General features: G+C 42.7%; 1 protein-coding gene across 1 annotated transcript in view; it reads left to right on the top strand.

Moving 5' to 3' along the window:
- Positions 1–438: 438 nt before the first annotated feature.
- Positions 439–17,862, top strand: part of IL1RL1 (interleukin 1 receptor like 1) — a 34,491-nt gene continuing 17,067 nt past the window's right edge. Inside the window, exons 1-8 of the mRNA XM_074983265.1 lie at positions 439–502; positions 3,326–3,516; positions 6,580–6,594; positions 11,257–11,427; positions 11,516–11,684; positions 13,475–13,546; positions 14,910–15,042; positions 15,148–15,300. Coding sequence (XP_074839366.1) covers positions 439–502; positions 3,326–3,516; positions 6,580–6,594; positions 11,257–11,427; positions 11,516–11,684; positions 13,475–13,546; positions 14,910–15,042; positions 15,148–15,300 — 968 coding nt within the window. The remainder of the gene's footprint in view (positions 503–3,325; positions 3,517–6,579; positions 6,595–11,256; positions 11,428–11,515; positions 11,685–13,474; positions 13,547–14,909; positions 15,043–15,147; positions 15,301–17,862) is intronic.

Genomic DNA, 17,862 nt, shown 5'->3' with positions numbered 1-17,862 from the left:
GAGTTTTTCATAACTATAAAAAGGTCCATACTGGGTTAGACCAATGGGCTGTCTAGCCTAGTCTCCTTCATTTGATGGTACCAGGTGTCTCAGAGGGAACGAACAGAACATGCAATCATCCAGTGACCCATCCCTCATTGTCCAGTCCCAGCTGCTGTCCAACAGAGGCTAGGAATGCTGTTGTGAGCAACTAACACTATAACAGCTGCATCAGCTTAATCTATTATATTTGCTTATGGGGCAAATGCTATAAATCAAACTGAAAAAACAGCATGGTAAGCAGGCAGCAGGCTATATGACGCAGTTTGTTATCTCGCTATGCTGTTATCTCTTTATTGATGCTCATCTTTGTCAGTACTCCAGAGAGACTGCAGAAGAAGTAGGAGGATACGCAGAAGTATCCACTCTTTTCTTTTTATTTCTCGATTTAGAGACATGATGGGCCTTCTGCACTTGATCCTGTTATCTAATCTCTTCTCAGTTTCTGTGACATTGGAATCATGTGAGTCTCATGTTACAAATACGTACTTGTCTGCTTTACAGAAGTAGCTTGAATGTCTCCAAATAATGGACATTTTATATAAAACTAGCTGGCTTAGCTCAAGCCGCTAATCAGCTTAAAATTAGTCCCGGATAGTGTAAGATAAGGTTGTTAAAATACTTCAACCATTTTCCATCTCTGAGATATTAAACTAAGCTTCGCTTTTCCGCTTCTGGTAGCTTTGCAGAGGGGTCCTGGTATTCTAAGCCCCAGCTCAGCGAAATTACCTAGGCACATGTTTAAATTTCACTAAAGCCAAATGTATGTTTAACTGCTTTGCTGCTCTAGAGCCCAAGCCAACATTTCCTCTCCTAATTAAAGATGGTTTTAGTGCATGTTGTTTTAAGAGATGTTGGTTAAGGGCAGGCATGACTGCCAAGCTTGGCTAAGCTAGACCCACCTCTCTGTTAGTATGGGGGTCCTTGTTATATGTCCAGGTTATGCTCCTATGTAATGCAACTTATGGTGAAACAACTTATAAAGGGGAATTAATATCCCTAAGGAATAATGTAATTAGCTTGAGATACATTCCCAACACATACAATTTATACACGTGTGGTACACATAATGTACCTATAACCCACAAAAAACTACAGAAATAGATAGGATAGAATAAATAAATTACAATAAGATAAACAATTAAATAAATAGGAAAAGATAAGCTGGCTCCACACTGTCCCTGGCTGGTCTCCTGCCGGCTCCTGGCCTGTCCCGGCAGCTCGATGCCGGCTCCCTGCCTTCCTGGCCGGCTCCCTGCCTGTCCCTGCCAGCTCCCCACAGTTCCCCATCAGGCTACCTGCTGGCTCCCTGCTGACTCCACCTGGCTCCCCACCGCTCCCCCATGACTTGTGGGCTCACTTCCAGGGCCCCTGCACTACAGTGCCTGCCAACTGGCCACCACAAAGCTCCGCTATGTGCCCAGCTTTTGGTCCCTCAGCCCCTAAACGATGTAAGTGCAGATCAGTGCAACTTATAATGAATTCCTGAATTACTTATATACAAAATGACTTCTAGTGAAGCAGCTTATAAGGAGGACCTCCTGTAGGCTCTTCTGCTTCAGTATGACCCCTCCAGCAAGGGCTGTTGGTTTGTCTCTACAGCCACTGTCTGCTAGTGTAAAATTACTTAGGCTGGGGTTCTTTAACTTTTTTTCATGGACCACTTGAAAATTGCTGAGGATTTCACTTACTGATCTTTCCAAATGTTGTTTGTACTGTGAGGTAACTATTGTAAAATGCTTTGAATAAAAATGCTGCATAGAAAATGCAATAATTAATTTTTGTTGTACAAGTAGAAGCACTTAACTCATATTTGAATATCAGTAGTGTTGCCTTTCTAATGCAATGGATGTGCCTTTTTTGTGAACACTGTTCAGGGAAGTCAAGTATAATGTTTGTCAGCTTTAACCTTAGGCCAGGTTCAGCATTCATCCTGCTTTTGTATTTGGACCTTATGGCAGTAAGTGGTGAAAATCCTGTCTTTTACACGTACGTAGTAGCCAATGCATTCCAAAAGCACACTGCTGTGTCTGCAAGTTCTGGGTACTCTCCAGTTCTTTGAATCCAAAACTCAATTAGCGAATGTCTTTGAAATTCTGACTTTAATGTTTTGTCTCAAGACAATGTCAACAAGCACTCCGGTGCCTAAATGGACAAATCAAAGGGCAGCTCACTGATTTCAGTTCTGTAAAGATTATGTATCTAGTGGTTTGGTTCAATTTCTGCTGGACAGTAATCTCCTAACTGTTGTTTAAGAGCAACAAGATATTTTTCAACGTCAGTTTTTCTTTATTTTTGTCATGAACCAGTTCTTTTTCAGACAGGAAACCGCCCAGGCTTGGAACCTTTGGCAGTAACTGTCTGCAGTCCACCTGCATGGTGCTCACACACCACAGTTTGAGAACCTCTGATTTAGATCTTATGTATCTCCTCTGTCTGTCTCACTGAACTGCATGTTGTTTTGGACAGTGTGAATATGAAAGAAGCTCTATTAAACCCTTTTCTGATTATTTTTTCCTCATTTGTGGGTTTATAAACACATACCAATTTACAGATGAATTTAATTGATTTAAAAGCTAAATTCTGCTTAAAGGTGCACCAAAATAAACTGCCTTGACTTCAATGGGTTTAGATCAGCTCCCTAGTTCCCTTTATAACTAGGCTTGGTTGAATTTGATTGTTCTTAAATGATTTTCATTGATTCCAGTGTTTATGTTTAAGCATTTTCTCAATCTTTATGAATCTTCAATTCAATTTTTCACAGTTGTGAGGAGGGATAGCTCGGTGGTTTGAGTATTGGCCTACTCAGCCTCGGGTTGTGAGCTCGATCCTTGGAGGAGCAATTTAAGAATCTGGGACAAATAGATTTAAAGAGGAAAATCTGGCAGCAATAGTCATAATCCCCTACTTCCTCAGTAGGACCTGAATGTGCTGATCTCTGAAGGTCCCTTCTAATTCTATGAGGAGGGGTGTCATAATAATTAGTTAATGACAGCGGATGTTGTGTTTGAGAAACTTAAAGCTTTGTTACTGTTAAAGTACAAACTGTCGACATCAGATATCAACATATAAAAAGTAAATATTTTAAATCAAACTCTTAAGCATCATTTTTCAGATGTTATCAAAGGAAATATTTTTTTGCTGGTTTGTGTACGTGGCAAGATCAAAACTGAGTGACACTTACTTACTGAGAAATATCTAATCCTTCTAAACCCACACACAACCTTTCTCCTCCTCCTTGGTGTTTTTAAAAGCTTCTGGAACTTTTTATTTTCTCCTTTTCCAGTTGATGCAATGGAAGCTGAGGCTTTGGTTGTAAAATGTCCTAATAGGGACCGTCCAAATAGGACCATCAAATGGTATCACACACAAACTAACCAACTCATTCCTGCAGAAGAAGGAGGACGAATACATTCCTCTGGGCGATTTCTTTGGTTTCTGCCAACAACAAAAGAGGACTCAGGAAACTACACTTGTGTATTATGCTAGTAAGCAAAATGCTGAAAAATGCAAGTTTTAAGGCTATTAATGAGTATAGTTGTCTGTTTTAATGAAATGTATACTTATTATTACTATGTGTATTGTGATGGGGAGCAGTCACAGAAGACCCCTTGGGATGTTCCACAGTGTGCTGATCATGGTACGGACACCAGCCTTCTTGGTCTCTGGGATTTCCCACTGTTCTGTACTGTTGGGCCAGATCCCTCTGGTCTCTCCCAGTTAAGGAACAGAACTGGGATTACTGGCCCCCTGCAGATCAGCGCAGACACTGATTTACTTAATTTGGGGGAAGAAGCAGTTCTAGGGCACAGCAGCCAGGAAACCAATCCCCAAAAGGGATCAACCCTCCAAATAAATCCATCGCTTTCTGTGCATAAGATTTACAAAGAGAAGGCTCATCGGGTAAGTCCTTTTTTATCATTGAAACGGAGATATACACACTGATAGCCCTACACATAATAATTATTTACAATGGACTGGATTATAATCAGAAGAATTTTTATTAGGCAAATCAATAGGATTCATGTGATAAGTAAAAATATACAGATCAAAGTGAAAAATGCATAGCTAGTTCCATTCCACTAAGAATCTAATTACATGTAAGTTCTTACACTAAAAAGCTGTTTTTACATCAGGTGAAAGTTTCAAGTCAGAAATGATTTTATCCTGACTTGGGTCTCTAATTCTGTGTAAAGGTCTTTCCCTCCCTAGCGTGTGTCAAGAAATTTCCAAGACAAGCCGAAGACAAAAACTGGTAGATTCCCATTGCTTAAATAGGCTACCACATAGGGCAGGAAACCTTTGTGCTGCCTTCCCCACTTATGGAAAAATAATGGATTAAAAGGGCTTTCAATACCAGGTGGCATGGTCACATGTCCTTCAATCACCAACCACCTTTTAGATTTATAGGTCAAATAAGGCTGTTCACCAGTCATTACGCTGATCATCATTAGGGTTGATCACCCAGTCGATCGGGTTGGGGCACCAGTGATGGCTGTCATTAGCACATTTAAAACGATAAACAGACATACCCTCATAATTGCTAACTTCACATACAAGAATCATATATGCACAAAAAAAGGATATGCAGGTCCATCACACGAAAACATTAAGTATGATAGGTTACAAGGGGCATTTTATCAAAAGTATCTCTGAGTTTTGCATACTTATATTCATAGCCCGATTTTTTACTTATTTTCATTATATATGTCTGGATTCCTTACAGAGGGGTAGCTGTGTTAGTCTGTATTTGCAAAAACAATTGGAAGTCCTGTGTCACCTTAGACTAACAGATTTTTTTGGCATGTAAGCTTTTGTGGGCAAAGACCAATTTCATCAGATGTATGTAGTGGAGATTCCAGAGGCAGTTCTAAATCAAGGAGAAGGCCAGCGTTGATGAGGTCAGTTCAGCCAGTGAGGATGTGGCCCACTTCCAGCAACTGATGTGGAGGTGTGAACACCAAGGCTGTGTCTACACGGGCACAAATCTTCGAAATAGCTGTATTTCAAAGATTACTAATGAGGCGCTGAATTGAATATTCAGTGCCTTATTAGCATTAGGACGCTTCCGGCTGCAGCGTTTCGAAAGTGCCACTTTTGAAAGCGCACGGCTTGGCGCGGCTAGACGGGGGTCCTTTTCAAAAGGACCCCACGCCTTTCAAAATCCCCTTATCTCGATCACTGATCTTCCGAGGGGATTTCGAAAGGTGCGTGGTCCTTTCAAAAAGGACCCCCATGTAGCCACGCCGAGCTGTGCACTTTCAAAAGTGGTGCTTTCGAAGCGCTGCGGCCGGGAATGTCCTAATGCTAATGAGGCACTGAATATTCAATTCAGCGCCTCATTAGTAATCTTCGAAATATGGCTATTTCGAAGATATGTTCCCGTGTAGACACAGCTCAAGAGAGGAGAAACTGCTTTTGTAGTTGGCCAGCCACTCCCAGTCTTTGTTATATCCTTGATTGATGGTGTCAGATTTGCAAATGAATTGTAGCTCTGCAGTTTCTCTTTGGAGTCTGTTTTTTAAGGTTTTTGTTGCAGGATGGCTACTTTTAAATCTGCTATGGAGCATCCAGCAAGACTGAAGTGTTCTCCTACAGGTTTTTGTATGTTACAGTTCCTGATATCTGATTTGTGTCCATTTATTATTTACATAGAGACTGTCCAGTTTGGCTAATATATATATGGCAAAGGGGCATTGCTGCCACATGTTGGCAAATATTATATTAGTAGATGTGCAGGTGAATAAGCCCCTGATGGTGTGTTTGATGTGGTTAGGTCCCATGATGATGTCACTGGTGTAGATATGTGGGCAGAGTTAGCACTGAGGTTTGTTGCAGGGATTGGTTCCTGAGTTAGAGTTACTGTGTTATGGTCTATAGTTGCTGGTAGGAATTTGTTTCAGGTTGGCAGGCTGTCTGTAGGTGAGGAGTGGCCTGCCTCCCAAGGCCTGTGAGAGGGAGGAATCATTGTCAAGGATGGGTTGCAGATCACTGATGTTGCGCTGGAGAGGTTTTAGCTGAGGGCTATAGGTGATGGCCAGTGGTGCTCTATTAATTTCCTTGTTGCCCCTGTCTTGTAGTAGGTGGCTTCTGGGTACACATCTGGCTCTGTCAAAGTTTCTTCACTTCCTTAGGTGGGTATTGTAGTTTTAGGAAATGTTGGTAAAGATCTTGTAGGTGTTTGTCTGAGAGATTGGAGCAAATGCGGCTGTACCTTAGTGCTTGGCTGTGGACAATAGATTCTGTGGCGTGCCCTGGATGGAAACTGGAGGAATGTAGAAAAGCATACTGGTCTGTGGGTTTCTGGCATAGGGTGGTGTTTATGTGACCATCCCTTATCTGCACAGTAGTGTCCAGGAAGTGAATCTCTTGTGTGGACTGGTCCAGGCTGAGGTTGATGGTGGGGTGGAAACTGTTGAATTCACAGTGGAACTTCTCAAAAACCTCCTTCCCATGGATCCAGATGATGAAGATGTTGTCAATCTAGTGCAAGTAGAGGAGGGGAGCTAGGGAACGAGAACTGAGGAAGCGTTGTTCCAGGTCAGCCATAAAAATGTTGGCATACTGTGGGGCTATGCAGGTGCCCATAGCAGTGCCACTGATTTGAAGGTATAGATTGTCCTCAAATCTGAAATAGGTGTAGGTGTAGGTGAGGACAAAGACGCTAAGCTCTCTTACCAGTTGTGCCTTAGCATCATCAGGGATACTGTTTCTAACAGTTTGAAGTCCATCTTCGTATAATCGTAGAACACTAGACTGGAAAGGACCTCAAGAGGTCATTGAGTCCAGTTCCTTGCCCTCTCAGCAGGACCAAGCACCATCTAGAACATCCCCAATAGATGTCTATCTAACCTGCTCTTAAATATCTTCAGAGATGGAGATCTCACAACCTTCCTAGGCAACTTATTCCATTGTTTAACCACCTTGACAGTTCAGAAGTTTTTCCTAATATCCAACCTAAAATTCTCTTGCTGCAGTTTAAGCTCCTTGTCCTGTCCTTGGAGGCCAAGGGGAACAATTTTTCTCTCTCATCCTTGTAACCCTCTTTGAGGTACTTGAAAACCGCTATCATGTCCTCTCTAAGTCTCCTCTTTTCGAAACTAAACAAGCTCAATTCTTTCAGTCTTTCCTCCTAGCCCATATCTAGACCTTTTATTGTTCTTGTTGCTCTTCTCTGGACCTTCTCCAATTTCTCCACATCTTTCTCGAAATGTGGTGCCCAGAACTGGACACAGTACTCCAACTGAGGCCTAATAAGCAGTGAGTAGAGCAGAAGAATGACTTCCCGTGTCTTGCTCTCAACACTCCTGTTAATGCATCCCAGAATCATATTTGCCTTTTTTGCAACAGCAGGAACAGATAAGAGTATCAGTGCCAGGATAGGGAAAGAAACAGCTGCATTCAAGACTCTCCTTCCCATGTGGAGTTCACAAGTAATATCTGTGAAGATGAAACTGAGGATCTTATATACTAATTTGAAGAGTTTGCTCTCATATGGATGTGAGACCTGGCATATTAAAAATCCTTCAGATCACAAGCTACAGACATTCATAAACAGATAGCTTAGGTATATCTTTCACATCAAATGGCAAGATTTTGTCACAAATGAGGAGCTTTGGAACAGAGCAGGACAAGAACAATTGATATTGAAATCAAGAGAAGAAAGTGGGGATGGCTAGGCCACATTCTTAAAAAACCATCATCCAGCATAGTCAGTCAATCTGTCACATGAAACCCACAAGAAAAACACAAGAAAGGAAGACCTTGGACAACATGGAGAAGGTCTACTGAGAGTGAAGGACAAAATCTAGGGTATTCCTGGAGCCAGTTAGAAGTTTTGTCTCAACACAGAGTGAAGTAGAGAAGGCTTGTAGACGACCTATGTTCCATGCAGAGTACAAGGGCTAAGTAGTAGCAGTAGCACAAAGTTGACTTATTCAGCTTGCAATTCACTACGACCCCTAAATCCCTTTCCACAGTACTCCTTCTTAGACCGTTGCTTCCCATTTTGTATGTAGGAAGCTGACTGTCTTTCCTAAGTGGAGTACTTTGCATTTGTCCTTATTAAACTTCATCCTGTTTATCTCAGAGCATTTCTCCAGTTTGTCCAGATCATTTTGAATTCTGACCCTATCCTCCAAAGCAGTTGCAATCCCTCTCAACTTGGTATCATCTGCAGACTTAATAAGTGTACTCTCTATGCCAATATCTAAATTGTTGATGAAGATACTGAATAGAACTAGTCCCAAAACAGACCCCTGCAGAACCTCACTTGTTAAACTCCTCCAGTATGACTAAAAACCATTAAAAACTACTCTCTGAGAACAGCTATCCAGCTAGTAACGCACCCACATTATATTAGCTTCATCTAAGTTTTATTTGCCTAGTTTATTGATAACAAGATCATGTGAGACCATGTCAAATGCCTTACTAAAGTGTAGGTATACCACATCCACTGCTTCTCCCATATCCACAAGACTTGCTATCCTCATGTGGGATATTAGTGTAAAGGGCCTCTACATCCATGGTGTCCAGGATGGTGTTTTCAGGAAGGTCACCAATGTATTGTAGCTTCCTCAGGAAGTCGGTGGTGTCTCAAAGATAATGGGGAGTGCTGTTAGCGTAGGGTCTGTGCAGAGAGTCCATATATCCAGACAGTCCTGTAGTGAGAGTGCCAATGCCTGAGATGATGGGGCATCTGGGATTTACAGGTTAATCTTGGGTAGTGGATAGAATAAACCTGGTTGGGACTCTAGGGCTACGTCTACACGTGCACCCAACTTCGAAATAGCTTATTTCGATGTTGCGACATCGAAATAGGCTATTTCGATGAATAACGTCTACACGTCCTCCAGGGCTGGCAATGTCGATGTTCAACTTCGACGTTGCTCAGCCCAACATCGAAATAGGCACAGCGAGGGAACGTCTACACGCCAAAGTAGCACACATCGAAATAAGGGAGCCAGGCACAGCTGCAGACAGGGTCACGGGGCGGACTCAACAGCAAGCCGCTCCCTTAAAGGGCCCCTCCCAGACACACTTTCATTAAACAGTGCAAGATACACAGAGCCAACAACTAGTTGCAGACCCTGTATATGCAGCACGGACCCCCAGCTGCAGCAGCAGCAGCCAGAAGCCCTGGGCTAAGGGCTGCTGCCCACGGTGACCACAGAGCCCCGCAAGGGCTGGAGAGAGAGTATCTCTCAACCCCCCAGCTGATGGCCGCCATGGAGGACCCCGCTATTTCGATGTTGCGGGACGCGGATCGTCTACACGTCCCTACTTCGATGTTGAACGTCGAAGTAGGGCGCTATTCCCATCCGCTCATGGGGTTAGCGACTTCGACGTCTCGCCGCCTAACGTCGATTTCAACTTCGAAATAGCGCCCAACACGTGTAGACGTGACGGGCGCTATTTCGAAGTTACTGCCGCTACTTCGAAGTAGCGTGCACGTGTAGACGCAGCCTAGGGGTGTGTCTGTGTAGATTTGTTCCTGAGCTTTTGTAGGGAGGGTCTTCAGAAGACAGCGTAGTTTCTTTGTGTACTCCTCAGTGGGATCAGAGGACAGTGGCTTGTAGAATGTGGCATTGGAGAATTGCCTGGCAGCTCCATTTGGTAGTCCATCCTATTCATGATGACAACAGCACATCCTTTGTCAGCATCTTTGATGATAATATCAGAATTGTTTCTGAGGTTGTTGATGGCATTGCGTTCTGCATGGCTAAGGTTATGGGACAAGCAATGTTGCTTTTCCACAATTTGTGCCTCTGCACGTCAGCAGAAGCATTCTATAAATCGGTCCGGGCTGTCATTTTGACTGTCAGGAGGAGTCCATGCAGAATTCTTCTTCTTGTACTGTAGGTGGGAGGGTCTCGGTAGAGCAATGCACTGTTGGGTGTCATGTTAAAAGTATTCCTTGAGTTGGAGACATTAAATGTAGGCTTCCAATCCCCGCAGAATTGTGTCATGTTTGTGGGGATGGTGGGGCAGAAAGAGAGTCCCCAAGATAGTGCCAACTTTTCTTCTGATGGGCTGTCCTATACAGATTGACAGAACCAGATGTGTACCCAGAAGCCACCTGCTACAAGGCAGGCCCAACAAGGAAATTAATAGAACATCACTAGCCATCACCTATAGTCCCCAGCAAAAACCTGTCCAGAGCAGCATCAGTGATCTACAACCCATCCTAGACAATGATTCCTCCCTCTCACAGACCTTGGGAGGCAGGCCTGTCCTCACCTACAGCCAGCATGCCAACCTGAAACAAATTCTCACCAGCAACTATACACCACACCACAGTAACTCTAACTCAGGAACCAATCCCTGCAACAAACCTCGATGCCAGCTCTGCCCACATATCTACACCAGTGACATCATCACAGGACCTAATCACATCAAACACACCATCAGGAGCTTATTCACCCACACGTCTGCTATTATAATATATGCCATCATGTGCCAGCAATGCCTCTCTGTCATATACATTAGCCAAACTGGACAGTCTCTATGTAAAATAATAAATGGACACAAATCTGGTATCAGGAACTGTAACGTACAAAAACCTGTAGGAGAATACTTCAGTCTCTCTGGACACTCAGTAGCAGATTTAAAAGCAGCCATCCTGCAACAAAAACCTTAAAATACAGACTCCAAAGAGAAATTGCAGAGCTACAATTCATTTGCAAATTTGACATAATCTATCAAGGATTGAACAGAGATTGAGAACAGATAGACAACTACAAAAGCATTTGCTCCTCCCTCGATGTTCACACCTCCACATCAGTTGCTGGAGGTGGGGCACATCCTCCCTGGCTGAATTGACCTCGTCAGCTGGCCTTCCTCTTGATTGGGACTTCCTTCTTTTCATAAGCCTGTACATTTAGAACTGCCTCTGGAATCTCCACTCTCCATCTCTGACGAAGCGGGTCCTTGCCCACAAAAGCTTATGTTCCAAAAAAAATCCGTTAGTCTAAGGTGCCACAGGACTTCTCGTTTTTGTCTGAATTCCTGAAACTCTTATACGCCAACAGCTATTTTTATGTGGCCATTTTTAACAGCAAGTGAAATATAGTACGATGTGCATGTGTATAAAGCAAAAATAACATGTAGTAGAAATTGTAGGTTATTTCCAGATAATCGCTAGAAATATGCCACAGTCCTCTGTGACTGATCTGTTTTTTTCTTCTTCATTATTTTGTAAGCATGGGGGCCACTCAGAAGTGTACAATGCAGTCCGCCATAAGTGTGATGGTGTATCCATACAAACCAGGAATTTGTTTCCCAAGTCAGATACGTTATCCAAATGATACTGGAACACTAACTTCTGGAAGAATTGTTTGCCCTACAATTGACAATTATGAGAATGCTACTATTGTCGAATGGTATAAGGTAAATAAAAACACAAACTGCATCAGTGAAAATCAGATTATGACAAATTATGTGCAGCCAAATGATTAACCTGTTCTATTTTTATTAGGACTGCAAACCTCTCCAAAGACAAAGTGAAAATTATTTAATGGGAAAGAAGTACATTTATATTAAATCTCCCAAAAAGCTTGACGAAGGACATTATACTTGCCATTTTACCTACATGCACAGTGGAAATGTATATAATGTATCAGCCACAAGACGGTTTATAGTTGAAGGTAAGATGAGCATATTGCTGCTTAATAAGATAAGGATCACTACCTGCCTTGCTATAACAGAGTGAATTTCGTGTGTATATATATTAAAGAGGAAAAGGTTCTTCACTAGTTCATTGCTCGTTGGTGATGAAACTTATGACCAGCTGCTTATAACTGCCTTTTGTGGGTGGAGAAAGTTGTGATACAGAGCAAGGCTGAGCTCCATCTCATACTAATTCATCTGCCTTTCAACACTGAGTTGGCCCTGAACTGTGCTTTCTGACCGCACGAAAATCTCCTGCTGTAGTGTCTGATAACATTGGCTGTTGAATGTGATGATGCACTTTGGGGCTATTCTGGCTGTGCTCCTTTCATGAAGTGAGAACTTGTTGGCTTCGTTCACAAAATCATAGAAGATCAGGATTTGAAGGAAGTCATCAAATCCAACCCTTTGCTCAGAAAAGACAAACTTCACTTTAATCATCCTATCCAAGGTATTGTCCGATTTCCTGACTAGAGTGCCACAAGGTTCCATTCTGCCCCCTTTGCTGTTTCCTGAATATATGTGGCCACTAAGGATCATACAGAGCTATGGCTTACGGTATTATTAATATGTTGGCGTGCAAGAACTACAGAACGATTGCCCTCACAAGTCATCTAGGTAAGGTGCTGATGATGATACTGACTGAGAGATTAAGATCGCAGATAGAAGAACATACAGCAGATGAGCAAGCAGGGTTCAGAAAAGATAGAAGTACCATACAGAAGATATTGGCACTAAGACTGATAGTGGAGAAAGCTCGATGAAAGAACAAAAACATCAGGGTGGTCAGCCATCAACACCCACACAAATAGGAGGGTGATAGGAAGACATCCTACTCATTATCTGGTGACTACCAAGAAGAAGCCTGGCTGAGAGCTGCTTCCTACCCTCAGAACCCCCACCAGCTAGTAGGCAACTACCTAGTCTGTCTATGTGTAGACTGTGGTATAAATACACTGGTGCCTAAAGTATAGCATCTCTGCTACTCAAGCCCCCCCATAACGTTATGGTCCCTAGCACAAATGCATCATTGTAGCTACACCACTGTTTAAGAGCCTAATGTGCTGGTCTAATTGTGGTTATTGCTCTTGATGTGGGGCTGCCATTGGTAGCCTGTGGTATATAGGACATCAGACTAGATGATCTCTGGCCTTGCACTCTGAAAGCTAGAGGCAGGAGTATGTAGCTGTGCACAGGTTGTGCCTGTGAACTGGAAAATAGGGGCCTATAAATACGTCTGTATCATTATGACTGGAGTGCTGACTTGCCAACTACCCCAAGGAAGAAGTGTCATTCCTGCTAACAGGAACCTACCAGTCTGAAATGGTGGACAGCAGCCCCTTGCTCGAATGTCTGTCCAAATTCCCCAGCCCATCCTTTTTAAAAAAAAACAAAACAAAAAATGTTACTGAAGAGTGATGCAAGCAGCTGAGAAAATATGAAGGTGCATAATCAATTCTGATTCTCTACCAAGTAGCAAAAGCAACATGCTTAGAAAGATACTTCTTTCTTTCCCCTTATTTATGAATATTGATGTAAAATACTACACAAGTTAATAAGCAACCTTTGCATGTCATACAAATTTGCAGATTCCCCAAAGGACTTTGTTACTGGAGTAAAGTCAGATAACTTTAGTAAACATATGGAGCACTGCTCTGGTGTTAGCTGACATTTCTGCTTCTGCAGTGCTAAAAGATTAGTGCTGCAAACTATAATGAGAATGTTGCAAACCAGTCTAATGCTGGCTTTCTTTTGGCCTTAATTTCAGAAAAAATCTCCTCACTTGTGCCTCCCAAAATTCAAAATCCGTTATATGATTCTGTGATACAAGTGGAGCTCGGTACGTATCAATTTCTTAATTTTTAAATGACATCCACAGTGGGTTGCCTAGCTCGGGACTGATAAGAGAATGACAGAGAACCTCTTCATTGCAGGGAAGATTGGCCCTACCGTGGTTGATCTTCCAGAGTTCAACTTTGCACACCTAGTAGGGATGTGCTAAATCGAGCTTACCAGGCACCTGTGTCAGCACCACTACTCCTGCCCCTCATTAGGAGTAAGGGAAGTTGACTGGAGCAAATGCTCCTGTTGACCTCCTTTAGGGCTATAGAGTTACCATATAAAAAAGAGGACAACAACTCTCGTTGCATTAATCCTACAGTATATCTAGTAAGTTAATATGACATGAGTTGGTAGATACTGATACAGATACTCCTTCACGGTGGTGTCCTTCTTTTCTTTTTTTCGAAAGGTCAAGTATGGTAGCCCTATCAGTGGAGATGTTGCAGAAGCCCAAATTAAGGCACTTTGACTCCAGCTACATAATTAACATAGCTGGAATTGTGCACCTTAATTCAACCTTCTGCTGTAGTGTAGACTTGCCCTTAGCGAGAGAATTCTTCACTTTGTGGTAACTAGACATCAATAGTAATGGAATGTTATTTCCATTAAGGGGGTTATTCGGGCATTAATTTAGCACTGGTGGGGCCATTATCAGGCCAAAGAAAGATCATTTACATTGAGTTCTCCTCTCACTACTAGACAGATTGCTTCCTAATCATGGTATGGGTGCACTGGACAGAAAGTGAGGTTAGATTGCATGGCCTTCTGTGCTAAAGGATTTCACTTTCCCGGATCGTCAGGTTAGCAGGTTTGGTACAGAGCAGCAAGTTCTGTCTGGGTTTTCTGCTCAGTGTCTCCTTCTTTTAAACCTATGATCTATACTTCTATTCCTGCTCCCTCCTCCCCCCACCTCAGTTATTATTATTATTATTATTATTACTATTATTATTTTGTGGATTTACTGAGTCAGTGTTCCTGTAGCTGCTCCCTTGATTAAGGGGGATGGACCTCTAGTTTTAGTTGTCTTCTGCTCCTGTTTCCAGGATGTCAAGTAGACCCTTTGCAAGTGCTGAATTTACTTGAAGAAATAAAATATTTTAAACTCTTTCCTATAGTGATCTTTTATTCCCTATATGCAGGAGTGTTGGAATTCCTCTCTCTTGGAGATAAGGTGTTTATGCTATGAACTGTAAGATTTGTTAATGTTATTTTAGGCCTTGCTTACACAAACTGGCATAAATGTGAATTAAAGTTGATTTAATTATACTGTCCATCATTTTGTTGCAAGTTAGTGCAACTCTTATTATGCAGTTTTGCTTGCATCAAGGCTTATTGACAAAAGCCCACTGATTTTTGTTCAGGTTCTTCTCTGACCATTAGCTGCAGAGCATTTCTAGGGTTTGAGGAGCAAGATATAGCTGGTGTTACATGGGATGTTGATGAAACCAAAGCTGAAGATATTGATCCTTCAAGGTTTTGTGAAGACAGTCAATTGTAAGCACAGCATCATGTGAAATAATTTTAATGTTTTGCACATTGTTAACAATTAATCCATTAATTGATCCATTAACAACTAACAGTGACAACTATCTCTACTAGTTTTATGGGCCCTGATGGATATTATGGCGAGGCTATTTTAAATATTGAGGAAGTGAAGGAAGAGGATCTTCTCTCAAATTTCACATGTACAGCATATAATGAAAAGGGATATGTAATGCACACAGTGACATTAAAGCTCAAGTTGCCAAGTAAGTGTAAAGTGCCTTGCAATTTTCGCATAGTTGGAAGTATCAGATTCTGCTCAAGGTAAGTGCTACTTGACTGCTTTTTTGTTTTGATAGTAGATAGACTCGCACGACTCCCTCTCTGTTACTGCTCAGGGTAAGTGTGGCATGTTGCATGTTTAGCGTGAATGGGAGATTCAGAGTGGCACACAGGGTATGTACTTCTGCATTCATGAGAGGATTGCTGCCCGATTGCCCTTTGCTTGTGGCCAGATTAACTTTCTTTGAATCTAGACACAGCAACCCTTTCCCATCTGCAGAAGCTCAACAGCCCTGTGCAGCCTACTGTGCACCATAATCAGCCCTGTCATCAAGGTCTAATTGAGTCACAGATCAGCCTGCGGCATAGCTCTGATTAGATTCTCAGTTTTTGTTATCAGTGATGTTCAAATAGTCCTTTTCTCTCTTTTTGGAAAAAAAAACCCCAACAACTATGGATGCTAGTGCAGAACACAGGAAACACATTATCTTTTAAAACAAAGTGAAGTTTGAGCTGCTCATTCTTGTAGGATCAAAGGATTTCCTTCTGTTCTGTTCTAATCAGGTTCTTATGTCACCCTCATCACAGAACTCTCTCATCTGGCAAAATCTGTAATCTGGCATGATTTAATTCAGTACTGCAGCCACCCAGACATTTGTTTCCCAGAACGGCTGCAAGCCCCAAACCCGTGTACTTTTCCCAATGAGGAAGATAACGCCATGACCGGGAGAACACTGGGGGCACCCCAGAAGTGTAACTGCCTAGGCAATCACTTCCCAGGCTGGCTGCAAGCCCCCCACAATATTTTATAGACAATGAGGTAAGGATCACTTAGAGATCACTGGCTCTCCCCCAGTTGGCTGCAAGCCCCCCAGTAGGTTAGCCACTGAGAGAGAATTCCCCACTGTCATCTAAAGCATCCTCACCATGCACAAGCTGCCTGGCAGCAGGTTCAGCACCTCCTTTCATGGGTTCGGGTTGAAGCCATGTGATGGAATGTTCCAGACTGGGTGGAGTCTCTCAGGGAGGGAAAGGAGGGGATGTGGAGGTACAGGATAAAATGTAAGCAGAAAGAATTTTCTAGTACTGTTATGCAAGTACGATCCCCACCCACAGCTCAGCTGCCATGTGGTTTGGGAGGCGGTGTGCCTCTCGGGGATGGAAGGGAGGGGATGTATGGGGTGCAGAAGAAAATGTAAACATAAAGAAGTTTCCATTATTATTATGCAAGAATGATCCTTGCACTGCGTAGGTCCAACGTGGTGCAGAGAGGGGAGGAGAGGGGAGGAACTTAGTGTCCTGAAGAGTCTGTGGTGAGGCGCATTATGAAATCACTGAAGTATCACAGAATTAAAAATTATATAGCCAGAAAGATTATTTGTAAAAAACCAACCTTGATCATACATTGTATTGTATGAAAATTATTTGGATAAAATCTCAGCAAAAAAAGTAACAATCTTAAGAGTATGAAAATAAGTGTCGATGCTAGTGATACCACTGGGGTGAAATGTCATAGACAAAGGAATTGTTACGTTGTGTGCATCCTCTATAGTTTCAACAATGCTCAATGCAGAAATCAAATCAAATTGTGACTCTCTTCCTCTGCACCGAGATGGAAGCGGACATACAAAGAAGGTCACTGCCTAGCTTTGTGGGATACATATAGGACACCTCTGGAGGCCGATGAATTCAAATTACAGGCATGGCACTTACACACTAGCCTGCATTTGAGATTCTAAAATCAAGATTGGAGCTATACCCATCACTTAATATGGATATTTTGTTATTGATATTAGGGCAGATTAGATTGAGATAATGACAGTGACAGTAAAGACAGTGATGTCTTAAGGTTGAGATAAATCATCTAATCTCATTTTAACTCATAGTCTAGACACATCCTCAGACTCTCACTCCCAGGAAATTTCTGCATCTCCTGAATGCTTGAGCTTGACTGTTATAATAGAAATGTTGGCGTTTTGCCTGGGAAGCAGAGCTTTTAATTATGGTCTTAGTTCGAGAACTTTGGGTGGCCTTTTAGGCAACATCTACATTACTTATCTCTGTTGACGGAATGTACACATCACACGGCAGAGCGCACCATATCCACCCTCTGGTGTGTGGCTACATGTGTCACTGAAAGGTTCTGGTAGAGGGGAGGCAGCAGTAAAAGTTTTTAGCAGCTCTGCCCTACAGGAGCCTTTCACTCCAGTGAGGTGCCTCTTTTTTCCAGAGTGTTTCCCCAGACAGTTTTTTCCTGACGTGGAGCAAAGGCTCTAACAGTGGGATGCTGTCAGAGACTTTCCCTGTTGCCTGGAGGCTGCCATGTGGTGAGGAACTGGTGGAGCTTTTCCCTGCTGCCGGGCCTCTCACCCACTTCTGGAGTATTTTCCAGGGTTGGAGAAGGGCTCCAGAAGCAGGGAGACAGCAGGTACTACACTGCTAAGGATGGCTGTGTAGTTGGAGAAGCATGGCTCGAACAAGGAGAGAAGAGTAAGGGAGGAGTAAGGGGAGGTTGCCAGGAGAGTTTCCCCCCATCAGCTTCCCACTTTG

Source organism: Carettochelys insculpta, chromosome 1 (genome assembly GCF_033958435.1).
Source record: "Carettochelys insculpta isolate YL-2023 chromosome 1, ASM3395843v1, whole genome shotgun sequence".
Lineage (NCBI taxonomy): Eukaryota > Metazoa > Chordata > Testudines > Carettochelyidae > Carettochelys > Carettochelys insculpta.
The sequence above is the reverse complement of the archived record's forward strand: the minus strand, read 5'-3'. Positions and strand labels throughout refer to the sequence as shown.